Consider the following 27409-nt stretch of genomic DNA (forward strand, 5'->3'; position numbering starts at 1 on the left):
TTACAGTTCTGTACACAGTTATCCTGCCTTGATATCTCCAACGTATGTTATCTTGCATTCTGTGCTGTATAAAGTAATAACATAAACAATAAATGATCATAAATGTCAGGAGCAATAGAAATGTCAGCCCTGCCCAGTATGATAGGCTATCGATCCCCCTGATGTGATAACACATCGCTGTGTGCAATGCATTGTGTACACACAGCCCCGCCTCCACTGACAAGAGGGGGAGGGGGAGGAGACCTTTGAACTTCCTCACAGCACGTGACCTCACCGGCCTCCTTCGCTGGGCGCTGCGATTAGCTGCCGGTGAAGGGGGGGCGTGTCGGCTGGCCGCAATTGGTGGGGGGGGGAGAGTAATCAGGAAGTGGTGCTGGGTTGCACACAAGTGAGCTGTTCCCCGCTCGGGGTGAGATGACGTCCTCAGGGCTCCGCGATTGTTTGCGAGAATGGGAAGAGCTGCAGAAGCATTACAATGAGAGCCAGGTGAGTGATCGCCTGTCATCTACGGATGATGTACACTACGTGTGACTCTGGCTCCGCCCCCGCTTTTTAGTGATTGGCGGAGCCGACTATGCCGTATGGCGAGAAAGGGTCAGAGGAGGAAGTCGCCATGGCAACTGTGGCGTGCAGATAAGTGTGTCATTATACAGGGGCAGATTCATTATCTCTACACGTATGTAGGCTTTCATGGGTCGCATTGATCTCTATGTGATTCTGTTCAAGTGTATTTCAAGAGAAAAATCCTATATAGTACATTTCTACAATCTATGTTCGTATCCTTGCAAGCAGGGGCAAATACCTGTTTATGCCCCCCCCCCCCCCAAAAAAAAAATCTATTCCACTGATAAAACCTGTGGGTGGGCTTCACTGAAATGTAATCAGGAAGGTGTCAGCCCTGCCTGGTTGTCTTTTGCTGGACTGCAGAATACCCCTCTCTCTTCACCACAACCTGGGGGAAAGTGTTTTGTAGTTCAAGAAAGCATGCTAGAAAAGGTTATAAGACTGAAGACTGCACAGGACAGTTCTGGATTTCTGGCAGGATCCATAGATTTTTTATTTTTATTTTGCATGTATAAAATAGATATAACAGAATATTTTCAATACTATATTTAAAGGGGTAGTTCCTCTTTACAGCAAAATAAAAAGTTGGACTAACCGTGTACACCCTCCCAGCCCCCCTGGTCTGGAGTTGCCGAGCAGTCAGCCTCCACGCACCCATTTCAGCGGTCTAGGGATTTGAGATCCCCGCAAATCTCTTTCTTCTCTGTGCCGCACATCCAGGACAGATCAGATTGATTCTGACTGGCCAGCACCGTCATCCCCCACCCATGGCAATTATATTTTCAAATTAAAACCTTTCCATTTTCATTAACCACTTGCTAACTACCAACAGTACATTTACTGCTGGCAGACAGGTCCCCCTAGGCACTGTGACATATCCGTACCTCTTGGTGCTCATGCACACTGTGCCACTCCCTTGGGGCACGCTCTGCAACCTGGGCGCAGCGGATTTTGGTATCGGTCCATTGTGAATGGCCCAGATACCATGTGATCACAAAACACATCGTAAACAATTAGCAATGGGCTCAGGCATGACCGGATCGAGCCCGCCAGGAAGCTGACACTGCACACCGCCAATCATAGGCAGCGTGTGTATGTGCAGCTGCCGGTCGGGAAATACCTTGGCGGTGTGCAGTGATGGCTTCCTGGCAGGCTCGATCCGAACACGCCCGAGCCCGTCACTACAAACAATAGTCAAGAATAGAATCCATTCATGATGTTAGAGCTGCACGATTCTGGCCAAAATGAGAATCACAATTTTTTTTTGCTTAGAATAAAAAGATCATATTTCTTTCACGATTCTCGCAACATAATTTTTTTTTTTTTTTTTTGGTAGAGAGATATTGGTAGAGATAGAGAGAGAATAAAAAACATTTGCTGATTCTTAAAAAAAAAAAAAAAAAAAAAAAAAAAAAAAAAAAAGAAGCAGTATAGCAAGCAGCTCACATTTCACCAGTGCCACTTAGTGCTGCAGTCACGCTTGTGATGGTGCGCTGTCCCCGAGACCTCTGGGAAGAAGAAACATACTGACCAATCACATTCTTTGCTGACGTCAGTTCCGGAATCCCCTGCTATTAGCATTTCACGCTGGCTCCGACGGCTTCCCTTCCGCTCCGTAACAGGTAACCTCACGCCACAGCCACAATAGTGATGCCAGCTTCCCGGCGACACCATCGATTACGGCGCACGCTTTTCAGCTGACAATACTGACAATTTATTTAATGGTCAGAATCCGGGGTTGCGATCGTGGCTGGCGGAGAATCGCGATAACGATTCTCGGCGATTAATCGTGCAGCTCTACATGACGTCATTGTTTACCACTGTGGGTTTGATCTATAATTGGTCACCAGTGATCACAAGGTACCTGGGGCAATCACAGCACCATGTGATAGCTGTGGGACAATCACAGCATTCACAGTAGTAAACAGTGAGCGATGAATGAAAGCCGTTCATGACCGTTCATAAAAATTGTTGTTACAGTGATGATCACTGCAAGCAATTAGTGTAAAAAAAAAATACTAAACTACTCTTGATAGCAGTATGTAAAAAATAAAAAAAAAATTGAACAAAAATGATTTTGTTTAGTGTTGTGTTTTTTTGTTTTTTTTTTCTACATACTGTCACCAGTCAGTGTCCCTGATCACCGCTACACCAGTCATATGATGATGCTGTACTGCACTGGCGACAGCATGTAAAAAATAAAATTTATTTCAATTCTTATTTGTCCAAAAAAGTGTGACAAAAAATTACAACTTCAAAAAACTTGCAATGCATCTTACTAAATACCTTGGCCTGCCTACTTTCCAAAAAGGGGTCATTTGGGGGGGGGATATTTGTGCCGTACTGGCATTTTCGGGCCTCAAGATATGAAATTGGTCATCGGTACATCAGGATTGATTTTTAGATATACATATGTATACCATAGTTTGTGGACTCTATACTTTCACACAGACTAATATACACTGATTTATTTTGTTTTGTTTTTTTTCTCCGGAGAAACGTAGCAGAATACATCTTGGCCTAAATTTATAAAGAAAGATTGATTTGTTTGCAAAATTGTATAACAGAAGTTAAGAATTTTTTTTTTTCCAAAATATTCTGTATCTTGTAAAAATGCTTAATTTGTGTACAGTATTGCATGACTGAGCAAGTTAAAGTAGCACAGTGCTACTTTCAGAAGTCAAGTGGTTAAATACCATATTTTAGATCTAGGAACTCCCTGGGTCTCTGTTTCTCAATGTAGTGTAGGTGGATCATGTCTGTACACAGCTTCCTGAAAACATCCCACCACTCTGCCTAAGTACCATTCCCATGAGATCATTTTGATCTATCAACTTGATACATTCAGCCTGCCCATACACGGTTTGAATCACTTCGAACTGTGTATGGCCTGCCTTGGTCTTTAAGCAGAGAGCTGGTTCTTGGGAGGATTTATGGAAATACCACAATGGCTTGATGGTTGGATATCAGTCTGGAGGATTGGGTGGGCAGACCACCCTAGGGTAACATCTACATAGTTACATAGTAGGTGAGGTTGAAAAAAGACACAAGTCCATCAAGTCCAACCTATGTGTGTGATTATGTGTCAGTATTACATTACATATCCCTGTATATTGCGGTCATTCAGGTGATTATCTAATAGTTTCTTGAAGCTATCAATGCTCCTCGCTGAGACCACCACCTGTGAAGGGAATTCCACATCCTTGCCGCTCTTACAGTAAAGAACCCTCTACGTAGTTTAAGGTTAAACCTCTTTTCTTCTAATTGTAATGAGTGGCCACGAGTCTTATTAAACTCTCTTCTGCGAAAAGGTGTGGTGCTGAACCTCCATGATTGAAAGAACTGAAATCCAATGAATAAAAGGGAGGTGGAGGAAAAGGCTAGATGGTGCTGGATGTCCTCCAGCCCAGAAATTATGTGACCATTATGGGGAGATTTACTAAAACTGGTGGACACAGAATCTGGTGCAGCTCTGCATAGAAACCAATCGGCTTCTAGGTTTTATTGTCAAAGCTAAGGCTGGCCATAGGGCAGTTTCAATCTCAGCTGGTTCAGGAGGAACTGGCCGAGATTCGAACCATGTATGGGCAGGCTGAAAGTACCCAAGTCGATAAATTGATCCTCAAAAGAGCCTCAAAGTAGATATAAAACCTAACTGAATGACATCTCGCTTGAGAAAGCACCGTGTATCATATACAATTGCCCCTTTTTTTTTTTTTTTTTTTTTTTTTTAACATGCTCTTTTTTTGTCCTTTGTTGCCTCTTATTGCTGCTGATTTTCTGCAGCATCTTACTGCTTACATATGCTCCAGTGGTGGCTGCATAGCATTTCTCAGGGTGGACCGATGGCCACTTGTGGTCTGAAACTCAAACTCTGCTCTGTACCGGCTCCACCCACATCAGGTTCCACCATTATAGCACGTGCACAGATAGCCTTCGGGTCCTGGCAGAGCCCTTCAGCACGCACACGCTGGTGTTTTCTGATGCATGTGCAAAGAAGGTGAAGTCTTCTGGTTCTCCTAATAGGCACCTTTGCATGTGCATGGAAGTGCTTCAAGGCTTGCTCAGGACCAAAAGCTCTGCGACACATCTGCGCACACACAGGAGTTTGGAGGTAAAAACGCAATTCTTGCCTAGGTGAGAAATGAGGAACTGCTGCCTTGCTGCACAAATAAACGTCACCAGTTAAAAAAAAACATTTATGCCCAAGAGGGGGAGGAGGCAGGGCAACATGATTTGGGCTACATTCACACCAGTGATTAGAGCCGGTGCAAGAAGTAGCGGCAGGAATCATAAATTCATGCTGTGGCTAGGTGTGGCCTCTGGCCCTGTTCACTGGAACGACAGGTCGCTGGCCGTCACAGCCATATATATATAGTCTTCTACATGTTTTTGGTATTAAAAAAAAAAAAAAAAAATCGCAATAGGCGTATATTGACTGGTTTGCATAAAAGTTTTTGCGTCTACAAAATAGGGGATAGATTTAGGATATATATATATATATATATATATATATATATATATATATATATATATATATATATATATTGTGTTTTTTCTTGTACAAAAGTTTTTATTGAACATAAAGCGTATTAATAGTTCACAGGGGGTAACATATAACTGAACATAATGCGAATACGTGTTTACATAGTCTTAATATAAAAATAAAGAAAATGAAAACTAGAATCTTATTACATGACCATGAAATAATACATAAAGCACTAAGGAGGCAAAATATGTTCGTATACCATTGTCAGCCTGTATATTATCTCCGTCAGGCGTAAATCTGCGGATTTAAAAAAAAAAAATTATGAAAAGTAGCCGAATATAAGGGTGGAAAAAGGGAGTACTAAGAAACTGACTTAATAATTAAGAAGACAAAAGAGAAATAGAGAAGAAGGAATGGGGTGAGAGGAGAGATGAGGGGGGGGGGGGAGAGGTCCGCGGGATGGGGAGCCTATGAATTCATTACATAGAGAGTAGTGTTTTTAATTGTTTTTTAGCGGGACTGTGACATTGCGACGGACAAGTCTGACCCCAAATGACACTTTTTGGGGACCAGTGACATTATTACATTGATCAGTGCTAAAAAAAAATGTAAAAATGACACTGACAGGAAAGGGGTTAACACTAGGGGGCGATCAAGGGATTAAGTGTGTTCCCTGGGTGTGTTCTAACTGTAGGGGGGATGGGCTACCAGGGACATGATAGAGATCACTGTTCCCTATCACTTGGGACAATAGATCTGACATGTCACTAGGCAAAACAGGGAAATGCCTTGTTTACATAGGCAGTTCCCCGTTCTGCCTGTGTACAAGGCAATCGCGGGTTGCCGGCAGAGATGCAGTCCGCCAACCCGCTGGCACGCTCCCGCATCGTGCAGCAGGAGCAAGTGCCCGCCCACAACAATGCCTGCGCGAGCCGCCATACAGCTACGGCAATTCACGCAGGAGTGCCATTCTGTGGCCATATAACGACAGTGGTCGGGAAGAGGTTAATATGTCTTCGGTTTTAAAGGGATGAGGTGGCAACCCTATGCTGATCACATGTAAGCAGACTTGCCGAGTGGTGATAACTGGCAAGGCTGTCGGCACACTTTTTACACTGATAATCAGGGCAGCTTATCTGTGCTACCCATCAGTGGCTATCAGTGTAGTCTAATCAGAACCCATTAGTGCAGCCTCATCAGCGCACATCAGTGAGAAGAAATATTACTTATTTGCAAAATCTTATATCTAGGGCTGAAACAACTAATCGATTAATCGACAACTAATCGATTATGAAACTAATCGATTACTATTTTCATAATCGATTAATCGGCCAGTAACCTAATGGGGTTAAAAAAAACTAAAACGAGCCCTTTATAGTACAAAAAGAGCAAATAATCGCTACTGTAGATGTTACTTTCACAGTTCTACAGTAATAAAATGAACCCCTTACAGTAGTGATTATCTGCTTTTTTTTTTTTTTGTACTATAAAGGGCTAATTTTAGTTTTTTTAACCCCATTATGTTACCAAACGTCTTAGACCTGGTTCACATCTATGTGTTTTTTTGGTGCTTTTTTGCAGAAGCGCACTACAGTTCATTTACATGGTTTCCTATGGGACACGTTCACATCCTATGCTTTTTTCAGCCGCTGCGTATTTGGAAAGGGTCAGGGACTTTTTTTTTTTTTAATGCAAAAACTGTGCTTTTTTGGTTCAATATACTTCAATGGAGAAGCTGCAGAAAAGCATTTAATGCGTTTTTGCAGCAATTTGTGTTTTTTAATGTGCCCAACAAAATATTGGCTAAAAAAAAATGCAAAAACGCAAATCGCAGCAAAATCACGTGCGCAAAAATCAAAACGCACTGCAGAAACAGATCAAAAGAAAACTGCCTAGGTGTGTAGCGAGCCTTATTCTGGCCACACGGATCAATTTTCAGATGAGAATATTCAGACGAAAAATCTTTGTACATTCGCTGAATTAAAGAATGTTGTTTGAAATTTTCACTTGTTTTTAACATTCTGTTTTTCAAATGAATGTAATTTCTGAATGAAAACCACATATACTGAAAACTCCTTTGACCAAGAAGTTTTCTATTTCCAAATTTTCCCGTCACTGTGGTTGAAAATGAATGTCGACTTGACCCCACTAACGATTAGAAAATCGAACGAACGTTCTTAAAATGAATTTTTTTTTTTTTTTTTTGAAGGAAGACATTTGATCTGTGAGTCTGATAATATTTATCAGATTCACCCTTTAATAGTATGTACAGTATATCTCTTCTCTAATAGTATATACAGTATATCTCTTCTGTCTGTTATGCTCAGGTGGATTAGATATTTTGCTCCCTAACCATATAGTTGGTTATTTATATTTACCACTACATAGAGATATTTAAGAATAAATTGCCTTTTTTTAGAACTTTACATATTAACTAAATTATACGCCACACTTTTTTTTTGTTTTTTTAAGGTTATTAACCGATTAATCGATTATGAAAATAATCGTTAGTTGCAGCCCTACTTATATCAGAAACTTTACCCGCCCCCTGCTTAGCAAGCAGCTTTATATAGTGTGTTTTACAGTGCGCTTTAAAGAGAACAAATTAAAAAAAATAATAAAATGCATGAAAACTGCATGCAAAACGCAAAAACACGCTGGTTTCATAATGCACTGAAAAACTTCCCTGAAAAACGCATCAAACGCAGCCGCATAGATGTGAACCTAGACTGAAAGCGCCACAAAACGGGTCTTTTTTCTTTTTGGGTCAAAATCACCCCGCTAGCTCCCGAAAAGTGTCACAAAAGCCCTGCTAAAACGCTGCTAAAGAACAGGGGCTGCATGCTATTTTACCATCGCAAAATCTGGCAACTTGCCATGAACAAAACCAATGGGGCGGTTAAGTCATTCCATGAGCTAAAGAGGAATTTGGAGTACCCATATGTTTTTCTGGTACCTCCAACTCCGGCACACTCTCTCAATGCTCAGTTCCATGACTCCATCCCTAACCTGGAACCTCTCCATTTTGTGGAGATAATTACCAGGCAAGATTCTAAGAAACTTATCTCGTTTTATTTTATAACCATCTCCTTCTGCCCACTGCAACCGAATTAGCCTACCAACTGAAGTCTTGCTGGTCGGTGGATGATGACGGATGAGGAGTGGGATCGGATCTTGAGAATGTGCAAATCTGTTTCCCCTAAACTAATAGATATATCTCTATCTATCTCCCTATCTCTCTATCTCTCCAATTCGTCTCAAGTATAGACCAGGCTACAACCCGGCATGTCCTAAGTGTGGTAACCCCAAGGGCACCTTTTATCATTTTACTATGGTCCTGCCCTTCAGGGATATTAGGCACAGGTGGTCATATTTCTCCACGACCAAAAGGGTTCCCTCTTGTCACTATACCCAAGACAGTGTATACTGGGCCTCCTCTCTACCTCCGAGGAGGACAAATATCTGAATACCTTCTTGCAGGAAACACTTTTTACAGCTGGACAGCAGGTTGCCAAGACCTGGATTGGGGAGTCCCCTCCTACCCTCAATCAATGAATCAGGGCTGTTAACATCACTCTTTTACCTACAAAAAAGGTGCTATACATGCATATGGGTTGTCCTAATAAATACAACAAAATATGGAACAGATGGCTGGAGGAGGCCTCTACCTGTGTTGATGCATAAAGAATCTATATTAAGCAACACTGCACCCTAAGGTTGTGGGATGCGTACACTTTGATTGTGTTCCCAGCCTAACATTTCATTCAAATATGTGTACACTTGGTCACATATACTAGCAGATGTGGAGTGCTTCATTTTTCTATTTTCTTTCTTTTTTTGCATTTTTTTAGAACTTTCTTATGCCTTGTTAATCTCATAAGGTACATGTCAATCACTTGAAATGCATACCGGTTTAGGCTCGATTCACATCTATGCATGTTGCTTTTAAGCGTTTCTGCAGTGCTGTTTGCGGTGTTTTTACAGCGTTTTTGCCGCGTTTTGCTCCTTTTTTTTTTTTTTTTTTTTTTTTTTTTTTTTTTTATACTGTAAATTCCCATGCATTTCTGCAAAATGCATCAAAAAACGCATTAGTGTGAATGGAGCCTTACACTGGTCTTATGTTACTCGTTTCTTTATGATTACAGTGCATGTTGCACTTACTGTTTGCACGAATTTTTATGCACAAGCTCAATAAAACTATGCTTTCTTGATCAAAAAAAAAGACTGGTGCTGTTTTAGTGGCGTTTCAGTGTGAAAGGGGTCTAAATATAATTTGACACCAACGATGGGGCACTATTCCCCCAATACCAATGACAGGACACTATTCTCAACTGACCAAAAAGTGCTATGTCCTTCCCTTTTTTTTTTTTTTTCACTGACCACCAAGTCATCAGATGCATGGTTTACTCCTGCGGACTCTGGGCATTTTCTACTCCCGGGGAACCACAGTTCATACCCCCTGATGCCTGAAGGACAATAATTTGGCCTTTTGTTTATAATCTTTGGAGACCCCTGGTCTAGTACAACACTTAGGCCTCTTTCACACTGGGGCGGTAGGGGGCGTCGGCGGTAAAACAGCGCTATTTTTAGCGCTGTTTTACCGCGGTATTCGACCGCTAGCGGTGCGGCCGAAAAAGGGTTAAAACCACTCGTATAGCGCGGCTATAGCCGCGGTATTGCCGCGGTATAGCCGCGCTGTCCCATTGATTTCAATGGGCAGGAGCGGTTTAGGAGCGGTGAATACACCGCTCCAAAGATGCGGCTGACAGGAGATTTTTTTCTTCTCCTGCCAGCGCACCGCTTCAGTGTGAAAGCCCTCGGGCTTTCACATTAAACAAACAGCGGAGGCTGTTTTGGGGCGGTTTGCAGGCGGTATTTTTAGCGCAATAACACCTGCAAACCGCCCCAGTGTGAAAGGGGCCTAAATGTGTACAAATCTAGAACTAAAATGGATTAAGTAACCATTACTCTCTAATTCAGTGATTCTCAACCAGGGTTCCTCCAGAGGTTGCTAGGGGTTCCTTCAGCATTGGGCAATTTCTGCCTCTCAGATAAGTTCCCACTGACACCATTGATCTTTTTAACTATCTGTAAGAATGTAATTCTTCCCAATGACCACAAGTGTAAGGACCATTCTTCCCACTGACCATCACACTAATGTATCATGAGTTGTAGATTTCTAATTTTTAGCAGGGGTTCTTCGAGACCGCAGAACTATTTCAAGGGTTCTTCTGTGTTGAAAAGGTTGAGAAAGGCTGCTCTAATTGATAGGATTTAGGCCCCTTACACATGGGGCGGGCTCCATTGGAGTCTGCCTGCTCAACGGGGAATCTGTCCACTAATCCCCGCTGAGCAGGCGGATGTCTGGTCCATGTCCGCTCTGCTTATGCAGAGCGGACATAAACATAGCCCACTCTGCTCTATGGGTGGTCAGATGTAAACAGACCATCTGTCTGGCCACACCTGTCTTCCATCTGATCTGATCCACCAGACGGATGGGGAACCGATCCCCATCCGTCCGCTTTTAGCGGACAGGATCAGATCGGATGTCTGGAGACACATGTCCGTTGACACCTGCCGCTCCATAGAGGACACTGGAGGGTCTGATTGGGTCCACCTGAAGCACTGACAGGTGGACCCAATCTGGACCTGATCGGTCCGCCAGTATGAAAGGACCCTAACTGCACTTTTGTATTGTTGGACTAGTAAAACTGTAAAAAAGTCCTAACTTAGAAATACAAAGAATAAAAGATATGCTGTTGATCTCTGCCCATGGAATGTGGATAGTGCCCCATCATTGGTGTCAGTGGGAGGAATAGTGCCCCATCATTGGTGTCAGTGGGAGGAATAGTGCCCCATCATTGGTGTCAGTGGGAGGAATAGTGCCCTGTCATTGGTGTCAGTGGGAGGAATAGTGCCCCGTCATTGGTGTCAGTGGGAGGAATAGTGCCCCGTCAGTGGGAGGAATAGTGCCCCGTCATTGGTGTCAGTGGGAGGAATAGTGCCCCGTCATTGGTGTCAGTGGGAGGAATAGTGCCCCGTTATTGGTGTCAGTGGGAGTAGTAGTGCCCCGTCATTGGTGTCAGTGGGAGTAGTAGTGCCCCGTCATTGGTGTCAGTGGGAGGAATAGTGCCCAGTCATTGGTGTCAGTGGGAGGAATAGTGCCCCGTCATTGGTGTCAGTGGGAGGAATAGTGCCCCGTCATTGGTGTCAGTGGGAGGAATAGTGCCCCGTCATTGGTGTCAGTGGGAGGAATAGTGCCCCGTCATTGGTGTCAGTGGGAGGAATAGTGCCCCGTCATTGGTGTCAGTGGGAGGAATAGTGCCCCGTCATTGGTGTCAGTGGGAGGAATAGTGCCCTGTCATTGGTGTCAGTGGAAGTAGTAGTGCCCCATCATTGGTGTCAGTGGGAGGAATAGTGCCCCACTGTTGCTGACAATGGGGGGGAAATAATGCCCCAATGGCCGGATAAAAGCAAACAAGTGTCCACATCCAGCCCCCAGAGCACAGTTTGAAGACCACCGCTCTAGACCTTAGCATAATATGTCTGCATTATACAAACATGGATGATTAAAACCCATTCAAACATACTTTAGTCCTGTAAAAAAGATCTTCTGGAAAAGTGATAACAGACTGTGCATATGTCATGTCTTGTACGTCTCCCACTGAATGAGACCTGAGTGCTTCTCATATTAGGATTCGTTACTGGCATAAAGGTCACTCTTTCAGCAAGCACCCATTGCGCCACGATTTGCCAAACTATATTGTTCAGTCTAGTCATCCGTTTAACGAAACAAGTCGTTTTAAATATTAACAATAATTTTAGAATGTATTCTACGTCTAATGGGATCAGCGCTATATTTCCCACAATTCAAATGCTGTAACCTTTGCACTTTTTGCAAGAACATAATCTTTTGCTTTTCTAATTCTTATCTTCAACAGAAAAGGCAAAAATGAACTACTGCACTGTCTGTAAAGTTCTAGCTGATTGGTGAGCCAATTATCCTTGGAAGACGGAGGTCACTTAGTGATACAGCCAGGCACTGACATACATGTCTGCCACACATGCACTTTGGCCTCAATATTCCTCTCTTATGCCGTTGCACAAGGACATGGCAATAATATCTTCACAAAGGGCACCAGGGCTGTGAGAATGCCATCTACTAATCTCTGCTGCAGCCATTGGGCAGAAGTATTCCGCTCTTGTGATGGGGCTCGTCTTACACCTCGCCTTTATATAGCACAGTGCTAGTATTTAGAATGCCATTTAAATATATTCTCTTCAAGGGTCACTTTGCAAGATCGTGTACAGAGCTTTTTTTTTTTTTTCTGTGCTCAATTTAAACATATACAAGATTGCTATTCTCTATACCTTGCAAAGTAGTAAAATGTACATTAACCACATCAGCTCCAGGAAGGTTTTACCCCACCTTCCTGACCAGGCCATTTTTTGCAATACGGCACAGCTGTGCTTTAACTGACAATAGCGCGGTCATGCAACGCTGTACCCAAAAAAAAAATTGATGTCCTTTTTTTTTCCCCCACAAATAGAGCTTTCTTTTGGTGGTATTTGATCACCTCTACGGTTTTTATTTTTTGCGCTATAAACTTAAAAAAAACCCGACAATTTTGGGAAAAAAAACAAACAATTTTTACTTTCTGCTATAAAACCCATCCAATAAAAAAAATTTATTTCTTCATCAGCTTAAGCCAATTTGTATTCTGCTACATATCTTTGGTAAAAAAATTCCAAAAAGCGTATATTGATTGGTTTGCGCAAAACTTATAGCGTCTACAAATTTATGGGATAGATTTATTAACTTTTTATTGTTTTTATTAGTAATGTTGGCGATCTGATTTTTTTTTTTTTTTTTTTTTTTTTCTTTTGTGGGACTGCGACATTGCGGCGGACAAAGGGGTTAACATCAGGGGTGATCAAAGGTTTAAGTGTGCTCCTAGGGAGTGCTTTCTAACTGTGTGGGGGGGTGGACTGACTGGAGGAAGAGACAGATCTGTGTTCCTGATTAGCAGGAAGCTGAGATCTCTCTCTAAGGCTGGGGTCACACTGGTCCGACAACCGCTCCGACATTGGGAGCTCATGTCACATGACGTGTGAAATTCAGTGTTTCCCTATGGGAGCCGTCCTAACTGGTCCGGCACAAGTCATTCCGACTTTAGAAATGCTCTCTGTACTACTTTGGTCCAACTTTGATCCTACTTCAGCCCATTGACTATCATTGAAGTCGGATCAAAGTCGGACCGCCGTCTTGCATGATCCGACTTCGGCATGCGACTTGTGCTCAGATGATCTTGAGGGGGTACTCCGCGCCAAATTTTAAATAAAAAACCGGGATGGGTTCCCCCTCCATGAGCATACCAAGCCCTTGGGTCTGGTATGGACCTTAAGGGGGACCCCCTACGCCGAAAAAATGGCGTGGGGGTCCCCCTCAAATTCATACCAGACCCTTATCCGAGCACGCAGCCCGGCCGGTCAGGAATGGGGGTGGGGACGAGCGAGCGCCCCCCCTCCTAAACCGTACCAGGCCGCATGCCCTCAACATGGGGGTGGGTGCCCTGCGGGCCCCCCCACCCCAAAGCACCTTGTCCCCATGTTGATGAGGACAAGGGCCTCTTCCCGACAAACCTGGCCGTTGGTTGTCGGGGTCTGCGGGCGGAGGGCTTATCGGAATCCGGGAGCCCCCTCTAATAAGAAGGCCCCCAGATCCCGGCCCCCACCCTATGTGAATGAGTATGGGGTACATGGTACCCCTACCCATTCACCTAGGGAAAAAGTGTCAAAAAAAAACAACACACTACACAGGTTTTTGAAGTCATTTATTAGACAGCTCCAGGGGTCTTCTTCCGGCTTCGGGGGTCATCTCCAGGCTTTGGGGGTCTTCTTCCGACTTCGAGGGTCTCTCCGGTTCTTCTCCGCGCTCTCCGGGTCTTCTACCGGGCTCCTCCGCTATCTTCTGCTCTTTTGCTATAGCGGTGGCCCGGACTTCTGCCTTCTTGTCTTCTTCTGATGTTGACACGACGCTCTCTCCAGCTGGAATGCTCTCTGAGCGCTCAGCAATGGACTTATATAGGCGGTAACCCCGTCCCCTTATGAGATCGCTGTCCCAGAGCATGCTGGGACTGTCGTCATAAGGGGGCGTGGTCAACATCACCTGGTGACCACGCCCCCTAAAACATCACAGTCCCTGGGCATGCTGGGACTGTGACGTTTTGGGGACGTGGTCACCGCCTATATAAGTCACATCGGAGCGCTCAGAGAGCATTCCAGCCAGAGAGAGCGTCGTGTCAACATCGGAAGAAGACAAGAAGGCAGAAGACCGGGCCACCGCTATAGCAAAAGAGCGCAAAAGAGTAGAAGATAGCAGAGGAGCCCGGCAGAAGACCCGGAGAGCGCGGAGAAGAACCGGAGAGACCCCCGAGGTCGGAAGAAGACACCCGAAGCCTGGAGAACACCCCCGAAGCCGGAAGAAGACCCCTGGAGCTGTCTAATAAATGACTTCAAAAACCTGTGTAGTGTGTTTGTTTTTTTTTTTGTTTTTTTTTGTTTTTTGACACTTTTTCCGTAGGTGAATGGGTAGGGGTACCATGTACCCCATACTCATTCACATAGGGTGGGGGCCCGGGATCTGGGGGCCTTCTTATTAAAGGGGGCTCCCGAATTCCGATAAGACCTCTGCCCGCAGACCCCGACAACCAAAGGCCAGGGTTGTTGGGAAGAGGCCCTTGTCCTCATCAACATGGGGACAAGGTGCTTTGGGGTGGGGGGGCCCGCAGGGTGCCCCCCTGCCCTAAAGCACCCACCCCCATGTTGAGGGCATGCGGCCTGGTACGGTTCAGGGGGGGCGCTCGCTCGTCCCCACCCCCATTCCTGACCGGCCGGGCTGCGTGCTCGGATAAGGGTCCGGTATGGATTTGGGGGGGACCCCCATGCCGTTTTTTCGGCGTAGAGGGTTCCCCTTAAGGTCCATACCAGACCCAAGGGCCTGGTATGCTCCTGGAGGGGGAACCCATGCCGTTTTTTTTATTTAAAATTTGGCGCGGAGTTCCCCCTCAAGATTCATACCAAACACAGTGCCTGACATTGGCGGGGATCCAAGTCGGATCCCTGTTCATTGAAAGTCGGACGCATGCTGGCTTCATGTCACAGGGCAAAGTCGGATCCAAAGTAGGACGGCTGTCATGTCGCACCAGTGTGAACCCAGCCTAAAGCCCCATACACACTATTAGATTTTCTGCAGATTTTTGTCTTCAGATTTACCAAAACCATATAATATGAGGTCAAACCTTAGGAGTTACAATTTGTATGCAATCAGGCAGGGCCTTGCACTACATGGTTTTGGTAAATCTGAAGACAAAAATCTGCAGAAAATCTAATAGTGTGTATGGGGCTTTACTCTGTGACAGAACGACAGTCTGCCTTGTTTACATAGGCAGAGCGCCGTTCTGGCTCTCCTGTAAACGGTCACGGGTGGCCGCCGGACCCGCTTATTGATTCCCGATGTGTCCAACCACAGCGGGAGTGGGGATCCGGCGGCGTGCACCCCCCAGAGCCGTTCTGAGGAATCATGTACAGGTACTCGATTTTGCGCTTAAGAGCTGCCCTGCCACGGTATATGTACGTGGGGTGGTTCTTAAGTGGTTAAAAAAATGTACTTAAAAGATGCTGAACTGAGGTGGACACATTGTGAGATCAGTTACTACTGATGTTATTAGCACACAATGAAGTTGTGTAGACCTAAAACACATTTCTATGAGCTGCTAGACTAATGGCTATTTGTCCAGCTCAAGAAATGGGTCTACTTTTTTTTTCCATTTGTTTAGAAGTCAAACAATGGAATATTCTAATTGAAATCATGTTTTTGAACTTCTAAAACATGAGCTATCATAAAATACGCAATGTACTGGCATGATATTCTGTAAATCAAAATCTATTCTGATTACAGTCAGAAGGGGTGGAAACTCTTTTGGTCTTTCAAACAAATTGTTCTGTATGTGAATGATTTAAGAATCCTAGTATCCAGTGAGCGGCAGTTGTGTGGACGAAAATACCCAGAGGTCAGAGGAGAATGGGCAGACTGATTCAAGATGATAGAAAGGTAACAGTAACTCAAATAACCACTCGTTACAAACAAGGTATGCAGAACACCATCTCTGAATGCACAATACATTGAACCTTGAAGCAGATGAACTACAACAGCAGAAGACCACACCTTTCCTGTCAGATAAGAACAGGAAACTGAGGCTACAATTCGCACAGACTCGCCAAATTCGGACAATAGAAGATTGGAAAAATGTTGCCTGGTCTGAGGAGTCTCGATTTCAGCTGTGACATTCGGTTGGTAAAGTCAGAATTTGGTGTAAACATGAAAGCATGGATCCATCCTGCTTTATATCAACAGTTCAGGCTGGTGGTAGTGGTGTAATGGAGTGGTGGATATTTTCATGGCACACTTTGGGCCCCTTACTACCAATTGTGCATCGTTTTAACTGCCCACCTGAGTATTGTTGCTGACCATGTCCATCTCTTTATGACTACAGTGTACCCATCTTCTGATTATTCAGCAGGATAATGCACCATGTCACAAAGCTCAAATGATCTCAAACTAGTTTCCTGAACATGATTATGAGATCACTGTACTCCAATGGCCTCCACAGTCACCACATCTCAATCCAATAGAGCAGCTTTGAGATGTGGTGGAACGGGAGATTCACATCATGGATGTGCAACCAACAAATCTACAGCAACTGCATGATGCTATCATGTCAATATGGACAAAAATCTCTGAGGAATGTTTCCAACACCTTGTTGCATCTAAAGGCCAGAAGAATTAAGGCAGTTCTGAAGGTGAAAGGGGGTCCAACCCGGGACTAGCAAGGTGTACCCAATAAAGTGGCCGGTGAGCGTATAAAGTGCTGTGTAAATGTATATGTATGTGTGTGTGTTCTTAAAGTGTTTCGCAAGGTCAAATTTTTTTGTGCCCTTCCACCCCCGAGCCACTTTCACACCGAGGCTTTTTACAGGCATTTTTGCTTTTTGCTCTAAAAATAGCGCCTGTAAACTGCCTCCCCTGCAGCCCCGGTGTAAAAGCTTAAGTGCTTTCACACTGGAGCAGTGTGCTTGCAGGACGGGAAAAGTACAAATACAGTTTGACCTAAATTTATGAAGAAAGATTATTTATTTGCTAAATTTTATAACCGAAACAAAGAGAAACCATTTTTAATTTTTTTTCAAAATGTTGCACTGTTTCTTCCACTGACACCAAAGATGGGGTGCTACTACTTCCACTGACACCAATGGTTGGGCACTTCTTACCAATACCAATGATGGGGCAATCATCCCTCTTCCTACTAACAACATGTGCGTTGTAATTTTTTGAACTCCTACTGACCACCAAGCCTGAGGAGTTGTTTACTTCTGCTGACGTTGGGGCATTTTCTACTTCCAGTGGCCCCCCTAATGTCTGAAGGACAGTAAACTGGCCCTTTTCTTAGAAAGTTTGAACACCCCTGGCCTAGATGATTAAAGCTTGTTGGAGGAATTGACATCACAGGTGCACAGGTCTTTGGTTTTTGCATGGTGTTAATACTGAATAGGAATAGGCTACTGTGACCAGCACCCCTCATGCCCACAGTGGAGGGAAATCATTGGCGTTTGGGGGCAGTGTGGCTACTAGCCATCTTCAAATTATAACCTACATTTAATTTATTTGGCTAAACCCCTAGTGCCCAACGTGGAGGCACTAGGGGTTTGAGAGAGAGAAATATATCTGTGATTTCTAGCAGTCTCATGCAATGTTTCTTCTGTCTATCTCCATCTCCTGAAGCATATACCCAGTGGAGGTATGACAGGTTTGTTATTACAAAAAAACAAAAACAAAACCTTTTTAATGTCACTTTAGAAATCTCCATAGGCGACGCTTTAAAAAAAAAAAAAAAAAAAAAAAAACATTTACAGGTTGCATGCTTAGAGTTAGAGGAGGTCTAGTGCTAGAATTGTTGCTCTCGCTCTAACGCGAGTGATACCTCACGTGTGGTTTGAATGGTGTTTACATATGTGGGCGGAAACTATGTGTGCGTTCGCTTCTGTGCACGGGGGCTCTTCTCCCTTCTCCCTTCTCCCTTCTCCCTTCTCCCTTCTCCCTTCTCCCTTCTCCCTTCTCCCTTCTCCCTTCTCCCTTCTCCCTTCTCCCTTCTCCCTTCTCCCTTCTCCCTTCTCCCTTCTCCCTTCTCCCTTCTCCCTTCTCCCTTCTCCCTTCTCCCTTCTCCCTTCTCCCTTCTCCCTTCTCCCTTCTCCCTTCTTCTTCCTCCTTCTTCCTCCTTTCCTATTACAAGAAATGTAAACATCCCTTGTAATAGGACTGGTGCTTGACAGGCCCTCTTTATGGAGAGATGTGGGGTCTATAAGGCATCTCTCCTCCAGGCTGGAAAGCATCAGATCAAAAAAAAAAAAAAAAAAAAGCTTTCCAGTAAATGTAAACCCGATTCATGAAATCTGAGCTGGGCACATGTATCTGCAGTGTTTTTTGCTCTCTCTCTTCAAAGCACTATGTCCTGTAGCTGTCTCCTGCTCCATTTTTCTGTTATCAGCCTGATAACTCCTGACAAGTTCTCCATCACATATCATAAAAGCAGCCAGAGTTTTGTGTTGGGGAGAATGCTGTAACTAGATTAGCAGAGCCCTAAACTATTCAAGGGACAGAGCTGAAAGTCTCTACCTATGAGGAGAGGGGGTGTGTGTCTTTCCTCCAATCAGCTGTCTTGGCTGTATGCCCAGACTTTATTGCAGTCTTTACCAGGAAGAGAAAATCTGCTAACACAATGTGCACTTTCTAAAGGATATAGACAGTTGAAGACAGCGGATATACATGTAAAACTTATGTAGGGAGATTTTTCATCTGTGTATCATCTGAGGCTGTTTACTTCACTGGGTATATATGAGGGTTTACATCCACTTTAAAGTGTATGCTAACGCTAACAACACATTTTTCTTCGTTTTAGTTCTGATATAATAAAATGCTGTTAATTGTATATTTATCTGTTCAACCTGCAGTTCATCTAGTCAGAAATCTTGTGAGCTGATGCTGTACTTTCCTGTAATTTCTGCCTCTGGACTGTTGTCAGTTAGTATTGTTTCCTGCTATTGCCGTGGTCTACAAAATACCTCCCCCGCTGTGGAGAAGAGAAGAAGGTGTTCTAGTCCTTACATAGCGTTATGTTAAAGTCAGGTTTCTATGGGGGCTGTCGTAATGTTTTGGTTTGCAAGTGTCCCAACCTCCTGTAGATGGCAACATAGCCTGCCTGTTTAGGAATTCCTATGTTCTCCTCCTCTCTCTCAATGGACTTCAAGAAAAAAAAAAAAATGTAAGTCCAAAAAATGTTATTTTCCTAGACGGTGACACTTTTCATGTCGGCTCAGCTTTTTACGTTGGCTTGCTTTAGGGTCTTTGTTAAATGTGTCCCTTTTTTGTTTTATCTGCCAGGAGACCCATCGCTCATACAAGCAGAAGTTGGAGGAATTAACCAAGCTGCAGACACTGTGTTCCAGTTCTATTACACGTCAGAAGAAGAAGCTAAAAGACCTATCGCTAGAATTAAAAAAGTATGTGATGCCTTTGTCTAATGGGAATTAAATGGCAGATGCGATTGTTGTTCATTTTAGACAATGACGTTGTAATTGCTAAGCTAATCTTGCATATATATCCTCTGAGTATACAGTGATATTCAAATTTGTGCCTGCACCAGATGTTGGGATCAGTAACATTGCTTTAAATATATTTACATATAAATTTAGGCTTTGATGATCTAAAATGCTATGAAAAACAGGAATTATTAAAAATGATAAAAAGCTGGGATGAATTAAATTGAAAAAATGCTTTGTTAAAACCACATGACAAAATGGTCAGTAGGTCTACAGTTGCAGTATAGGAGACTTAAAGCATAACTACGTGAACATTTTTTTTCCTCCCACGGAGTGGCGCTACGTCCGGCGGTGGGCTGTTCCTGCTGTCCTCACATCCAGATCCGGACTATTGGTGTGATGACATCAAGAACAGTCCATTCACAAGACCACTAGTGTGCTGGGGGGGGGGTCGCAAGAGTCTGGTGGATCAGTCTTGCGCTCGGAGGATCGGTGGATTAGGCAAGTATATCTCCGCTGTGAAATCCCCTAGACAAAAACGAGCAGTTAATCCATGTAATTCTGAGACAGCCCCACTGCTTTGGGAGAAAAAAGTTTTTTTTCCCTGAGTTCTTCTTTAAGTTGTATGAAGATTTCAACCTTTTGCATAGAGGTTAAAGAATTAATGCACATTCAGGCAAAGTGCAAGTATTCTTTTTGCCCCTTTGCCCTGAACTAATCTAACCAAGTGTCCATCTCCACAGATGATTACTTACCAAGCTCTGATGCCTGCTGCCTCAGTTGTTTACATCTAGTGGTTTCCTCTCCTGGCTGTGCCTGCACAGTACAGCCCTATAGACTTCTATGGGGCTTGTCTACCACCATCTCTTTTCCGGGAGGCGGCCCCACAGAAGTCTAGCTGTTGCCGCAGTTGGGGGAGGTAGAGCTTACAGCTAATGCAAAGCTTTTTAACAAGTAATTGTGCTCCCTCCTGTAATGCTGAGGATGAGCACCAAATGTCTGACATGCCCAGAAAACTAGTCAAGAACAGGGAATATAAACTGCATAGGAGTATTTTGGCTAGTCTTCAGGGGGACCAAAACGGTCCTACAGGTATGGCAATTACAATAAATAATAATTTGAATAATAGCACACTGCATTTTTCCTTTCTGAAGCTCCTTTGTCAGTATAGGCCATGTTATGCAAAAGGTGAACTTCACCTTTAGGCAAATAGTGTTTTGTAAATATGTTGGAAAGATTCTTATCTGGAGATTCTGCCAATAAAAGTACTTCCTGTTAAAGGCTGCAAAATACTAAGCCACTGTCTCTCAATTAACAGTGTTTTCAGCTTGCCTTCAAAGCTTTTTCAGGGGGCCGTGGGCTGCCCATCAGGTCGATCAGATTGGCTGTCCACAACTAAAAGTGTGCACAGGCTGACCACTCTTCTGCTAATTGCAGTGACTTACCTGAAACCGGAAGGAAGAGTTATTACTGGCAAGGTCTCCAGAGAAGAAACTTTACAACAGAATCACTAAAACAATTCACTTAAAACTGAACAGTGTGCCGTGCTGCCAAACATACTGAAAATTTAATTTGGAGTTTTTATACTATTCTATGCTGTTTGAGTTCAACTAAAAATCTCGCAAAGGTGGCCAAATTTCTTGTAGTAACTTAATAAATGAGTTGCCCTAATGCCAGAGCCAGGTAACAATTCCAGGCCCAAGAAGTAATTTGCCTGAATGACTGACAGCCCATTGTTGTAGGCTTAACTTCACATGCACAGGGCTTTAACTTTTTTTAGTCGATGGCTTATCTAGCCCTTACCTCTTACAGTGCTGAATCATTGCTGCCTGTATTAAAGTGATTGTAAACCCTCACCTTGTAAAACGACCCATTCAGTTTAAAATAGAAATGAAAGGCAAAACTTTTGTGTATAGATATAAAAAAACATTAAAAAAAAAAAAGTATAAGTGATTAATATGATCTCTGTTCTCAGCTGTATAAGAGCTGGGAGAGGAGAAGCAGCAGCACACTGATCTTCCCAGTGAAAGGGGGGGGGGCATGTCAGGACAGGTCTGATCATTAGAGGAGAGTAGGCTGAGTTCCCAGAATAGCTATAGAACTAACCACGCTGTGCTCTCATGCCTTGTGTGATCAGTTTTTAAAAGGCAAAGCAGAGGGACTGGCAGGATACCCAGGGATTTCACACAAAGGAAGCAATACAAGGATAACAGGGTGCTTTTTAATACAAGTACATGGTACAGCAGGCACATATCAGGAGTTTGAAATGTTGGGTTTACATATTATTTAACAGCCTTACCTCCTTTTACAAGGTACATGGCATAACTACTGCATAGAGCCTCTAAGATGACCCATTCCAGTAGGTACAAGATGGTTTGCTTCTGATTATCTCTCTGCCTTTCTGAGTACAATCTTTTAAGCCTGGTCAAGTTGAGGGTATGAGTATGTTAAGATTAGGAGTGCTGTGTACCTACTGGAGTGGGTCATGTTGGAAAGACTGACCTGTGCCCACCCTGCCTGCACTATTCCCAGGGCGTACCCTAAGTAGCTACAGCAATCTGCAGTGCACAACTGAGGCTTTGTATGGTATTTTCTCGTTATAGTAGAAAGCTTTCAAAGCTTTAAAGTTAATTTCTCTGACAATAATCTATCCAAACTGTGCTGTTTTCTGTGTCTCAGTAAGTGTATGATGAACACCTTTTTTTTTTTTTTTTTTTTTTTTTTTTTTTTTTTTTTTTATATATTGAAGTAATATGCTAGGGATTGGGTCCTGACATCTTTTACATGTATGCAGGGTTAAAGGCAGCCAAGAAAATGAGGACGCCCAAATTAAAGACATACAAGAAAACATTAAGTTGCGGGAGAGAACATTCTCTGAGATGGAATCCTTTCTACCCAAGAAAAACGGGTAAGGGATATGTTCGAGGGGACATGATTATTCCAGTGAAAAAAATATATTGATAATATGTCTGTAAAAATCAATATATATATATTCAACAACCATAAAGGTGGCTCTAGGTACTAAGGTAGTTGCTAACAATTAAAAAAATGTACAATTGTTTATAAAAAAAATATATTATAGACAAAGGTACAGATGTACATATAGGTGGGTTTTTTTATGAAAAATTTGCTGTTTGAATGTCCTAAAGGCTGGAGGTGAAAAAAAAACCCTTCAGTATGCAGCCCCCCCAATACTTATGAGCCCAATCTCGATGTGCATGAGAGTGGCTGCTCTCTTGGGTCTCTGCCTTCTGATTGGCTGAGAGACAGTAGCAGTAGCCATTGGCTCCCACTGCTTTCAATGACAGCTCGCAGGGGTGGGGCCGAGCCCCGTTCTGTGTGTCTTCTGGACACACAGAGCAGGGTTTGGGAGGGAGCACTCATGAGTGCTCATATAGCAAGCAGCTTGCTATGGAGTCACTCGGAGAAGAGGAGGGGCCAGGAGTACTGGCAGGGGACCCTAGAAGAGGAGGATCAGGGCTGCTCTGTGCAAAACCACTGCACAAAGCAGGCAAGTATAACATGTTTGTTATTTTTAAAAAGGGCCTTTAATATCACTTTAAGCATTGGTACAGCCATCATGAATAATCACTGTATTGTGTATATGTTTTTATCCCATGATCGTCCGCTCCATTTAGTGGGAATATTGCAGTATTTCCCCCTATTTAGTTAAGTCACAGAGCCGGTCCAGGCTCAGGAAAGATTGCGACCATATGGCCGAGATCTGCCCACACGCCTGAACCAACACCACTGAGCAAGCCGCTGAGAGCCTGAGCTGGCCAACCCGGCCCCCTCCACAGCCAAGCACTTCAGTGAGCGAGGGGCTGGGGGGGGGGGGGCAGAGGGGCGGTGACTGATAGTCACCAGCTCTCTGCTCAGGGAGCTCTAAGAACCGAGTGATCAATGATGTTTGATCGCTCAGTTCCCAGCCTTACAGCCGGCGGGGGGGGGGGGGATGCAGCCTCCACCTAGGAAAGTATGATTAAAAAAAACATTCCCATATTTCTCTTTTCAACCATCTTCTGTTCTGTAATAATTTTATAAAATGTTAAGGGCCCATTCACACTGCTGTTCTTGTGCGTTGTGTTAAGGCAGCCTAATCGTTCCTTGCATGTGCATTAGAGCTGCTTTGTCTTAGTACATTGCATAGTGATTCATAGTGTGCACAGTTTATTAATAGGTGTTACCACAAATGCATTGTATTGCAAAAGTGTGTATTGGTCCAAAATGAAGAGTTCCCTCTTGAAAACAAAAGTTCCCCTCCAAATGCTATAGTCCTTGGAGAAGTTTTTCAATTGATTAATATAACTTTCTTTTCTATGCCTAACCATGTTTTTAATGCTGAGATGAGGCTCCGCCAGTTGAAGCTTGAAGGACAGTAGAAGTTTGTGAGGATTTGAACTGTGATCTCATTATGTTGTGATAGCTGCCAAACACACATGGGATAAGGCCTGTAAATGTGTTCCATATGGATGCAAAGTGGAAAGACCATAGCAACCAGTCACAATCCATTATGCATTGGTCTGACTGTAGCAAGATAAATGCTTATTGGTGGTTCTAACTTGTTGCTCTTTGTACTTGGTGGTTCTGCTGTTTTCCTTGTACACTGAATAAAGCTTTAATGCGTGAATGAAAAAGAGGTTGAAAACTAGAAGTGCTTCTCAAACCGCAAATGTATCCTAACTAATTGGTGCTTTTTTTCAGATTATACTTGAGTCTGGTATTGGGGAATGTGAATGTCACTCTTTTAAGCAAGCAGTCTAAGTAAGTATAAGGCACTTTAGGGGACCTTTTTCAGTATCTTTACAACTCTGCTTTATTAAATTCCTGCTATGTCACAATGTATGACAACAGTATAATTTTTCAGAAAATGTGTACTTTTTAATAATTAAAAAGCAGTATCTTTGTCTGTTGCTGGCACAAGGAAGCATTTCTTTAATCGCCTCTCCCCCAGCAATTCGACTTTGCATAAAGATTTGTAGTAATCATGGGTGTGCCTGGGCACACCCTAATCTCTATGTGCAGTGCTAATTCCCCCTACTGGCCGGGCTTCCCCCTTGTTGGCCATGCAGTTCTGCTGGCTTCCCTCCTCTCCCCCCAGCTGCTGTGGGGAATGTTTCAGGGTGGGGAATTTACCAGTGCCTTCCTTTTCTAAATAAACACCCTCACTCACTGTATCCATTCATAACTAAAGCATAGTAAACTGCGTTTACTATGCTTCAATTTGTGAATAAACAGGAAGCTACTCAGCACAGAACACGTCCCATTAATTCACTGCCCCGTACAGCTGAGGCTGCATTGAAAGGCATGTGTGTTTGAGCTTTGGGGTGCACAACCTAATTTAATAGTTTGCACACACCTATGGTAGCAATTTAAAGACTGAGAGGCTGTAGTAGGGACTGATCTGTGTCAGACATTTGTGAACACAGCCAAGAACTGCACAGGCACCAGAATTTCATAATTGTGTCATCTCTGAGCCACCATTTTTTAATCTAGGAAGCAGTTGCTAAAGCTGGATGAACTAAGAGGATTCCTTTTGGGGAGAAAGGCAGGAAAGTAAGATCAAAATATTCTGAGATGTAGTAAATGCAAGTGTTGCACTTACACTTTTTTTTTTGCATAGTTCCCTTGATCCAGCTTGGACCAATATAAATATGTATGTATCATACCTGTGGGATCCAAGCCAGACCAATGTAACTCATGAAAAAAATTGCCATACCTAAACTTCAGCTTTAACTGCTTACCGGCTGTCATATGACGGCCAGGCGGCGCGGCTCTTGTTCTGAGCGGGCATCATAGGACGTCCGTCCATTTAAACAGGGCATGTGCGCGATCGTGTGCACGCAGCCCTCTACCTTCAGTGGCGGCGTGTCACAGGGGCACTGCTCACCACCGAGGGTGGTGAACAACCATTGGGCATGGCTGTTTATCACGTGATCGGCCGTGATGAAGTCACGGCCTATCACAGATGGTACCGCCCTACTTTGCATGGCGCCTGCGCGTCGGCAGCGTGTTCCCAGGAACACTGCTCATCACCGATGCTGGTAAGCAGCCACTGGCCGACGGCTGTTTACTACGTGATCAGCTGTGATCCTTTCACAGCCGATCACTAAATGTAAACATAGAGCGGTAACGAGATGTTACCGGGTTCTCCACCTCACACACCAATCGTGTGAGAGAAGGAGATTGCGGTAACACCTCCTTACCGTACAGTGTACACTAACACACACTGATTGCTCCCCCAATAAAGAGGACCTGTCACCAGTCCATCCGAGTACCTGTCACCGCCCTTCAGAGTACCCGAATACCAGTCCCCAGCCCATCAGAGTACCTGAGTACCTATCTGTAGCCCATCAGAGTACCTATCTGCAGCCCATGCCTCATAGAATATATGTTGGGGTGTTTGCTTTCCAAAATGGGGTCATTTTGTGGGTAATTCCACTGTTCTGGTGCTCAAGGACCTTCAAAAGTGTGATGGGTAGGAATGAAATGAGATGTGTAATTTATGCTCCTAGAACGCCTGAAGGTACTACTTCAATGTTGGGCCTCTGTATGTGGCCAGGCTGTGTAAAAGTCTCACACATGTGGTATCGCCATACTTGGAAAGAGTAGCAGTATGTATTTTGGGGTGTAATTTTTGCTATGTATTTGCAATATCTTATAAATTGACAACTTTGTGTAAAAAAAAAAAAAAAAAAAAAGTAATGTAATAGGTGGTTGAGAAATAAGATGTGTCATTTATGCTCGTAGAACGCCTGAAGGTGCTACTTCAATGTTAGTCCTTTGTATGTGGCCTGGCTGTGTAAAAGTCTCACACATGTGATATCGCCATACTTAGGAAGAGTAGCAGAATGTACCGTATTTATCGGCGTATAACACGCACTGGCGTATAACACGCACCTCAATTTAGGAGGGAATTTTAAGAAAAAAAAACTTTTAGGAGGGAACTTGAAGGGAAAAAAACTTACATTTAAATGCCCATCAGTGCAGCCTTGTCAGTGCAGCCTTGTCAGTGCAGCCTTGCCAGTGCAGCCTTGCCAGTGCAGCCTTGCCAGTGCAGCCATGTCAGTGCAGCCATGTCAGTGCAGCCTTCCCCAGTGTCCAGTGCAGCCTTGCCCCAGTCCAGCATTGCCCCAGTCCAGCCTTGCCCCAGTGCAGTCTTGCTGAAGCCTCTGAGCTTCAAAATCGCCGACCGCGATTTGAAAATGGCGCCGCCGGCGCCGAAATACACAGAGCCGGTCCTCGGCTCTTCTCGGCGGCTCTCGTTCACTTTCGGCTCCACTCGGACGGTGAGCGGAGCTATCCGAAACTAGCCGAGTATACTCGGCTAGGTTCGGGCGGCGCTCGAGTGAAACCGAAAGCGGCCGAGAAGAGCCGAGGACCGGCACTGTGTATTTCGGCGCCGGCGGCGCCATTTTCAAATCGCGGTCAGCGATTTTTTTCGTTCTGACAGGTCAGGATCACAGGGGATCGGCGTATAACACGCACCCGCAATTTTCCCCTGATTTTAAGGGGAAAAAAGTGCGTGTTATACGCCGATAAATACGGTATTTTGGGGTGTAATTTGTTGTATGCATATGCTGTGTGTGAGAAATAACCTGATAATATGACAATTTTGTAAAAAAAAAAAAATATTCATTTTGCAAAGAATTGTGGGGAAAAATTACAACTTAAAAAAACTCACCATGCTACTTACTTAAT

At 43.9% G+C, this 27409-nt stretch overlaps 1 protein-coding gene across 1 annotated transcript in view; it reads left to right on the top strand.

Moving 5' to 3' along the window:
• Positions 1 to 255: 255 nt before the first annotated feature.
• Positions 256 to 27409, top strand: part of TMEM120A (transmembrane protein 120A) — a 50788-nt gene continuing 23634 nt past the window's right edge. Inside the window, exons 1-4 of the mRNA XM_073615208.1 lie at positions 256 to 486; positions 19551 to 19669; positions 22503 to 22616; positions 24413 to 24472. Of these exons, the coding sequence (XP_073471309.1) occupies positions 415 to 486; positions 19551 to 19669; positions 22503 to 22616; positions 24413 to 24472 (365 nt within the window). The 5' untranslated portion in view covers positions 256 to 414. The remainder of the gene's footprint in view (positions 487 to 19550; positions 19670 to 22502; positions 22617 to 24412; positions 24473 to 27409) is intronic.

This window comes from Aquarana catesbeiana, linkage group LG02, assembly GCF_042186555.1.
Source record: "Aquarana catesbeiana isolate 2022-GZ linkage group LG02, ASM4218655v1, whole genome shotgun sequence".
NCBI lineage: Eukaryota > Metazoa > Chordata > Amphibia > Anura > Ranidae > Aquarana > Aquarana catesbeiana.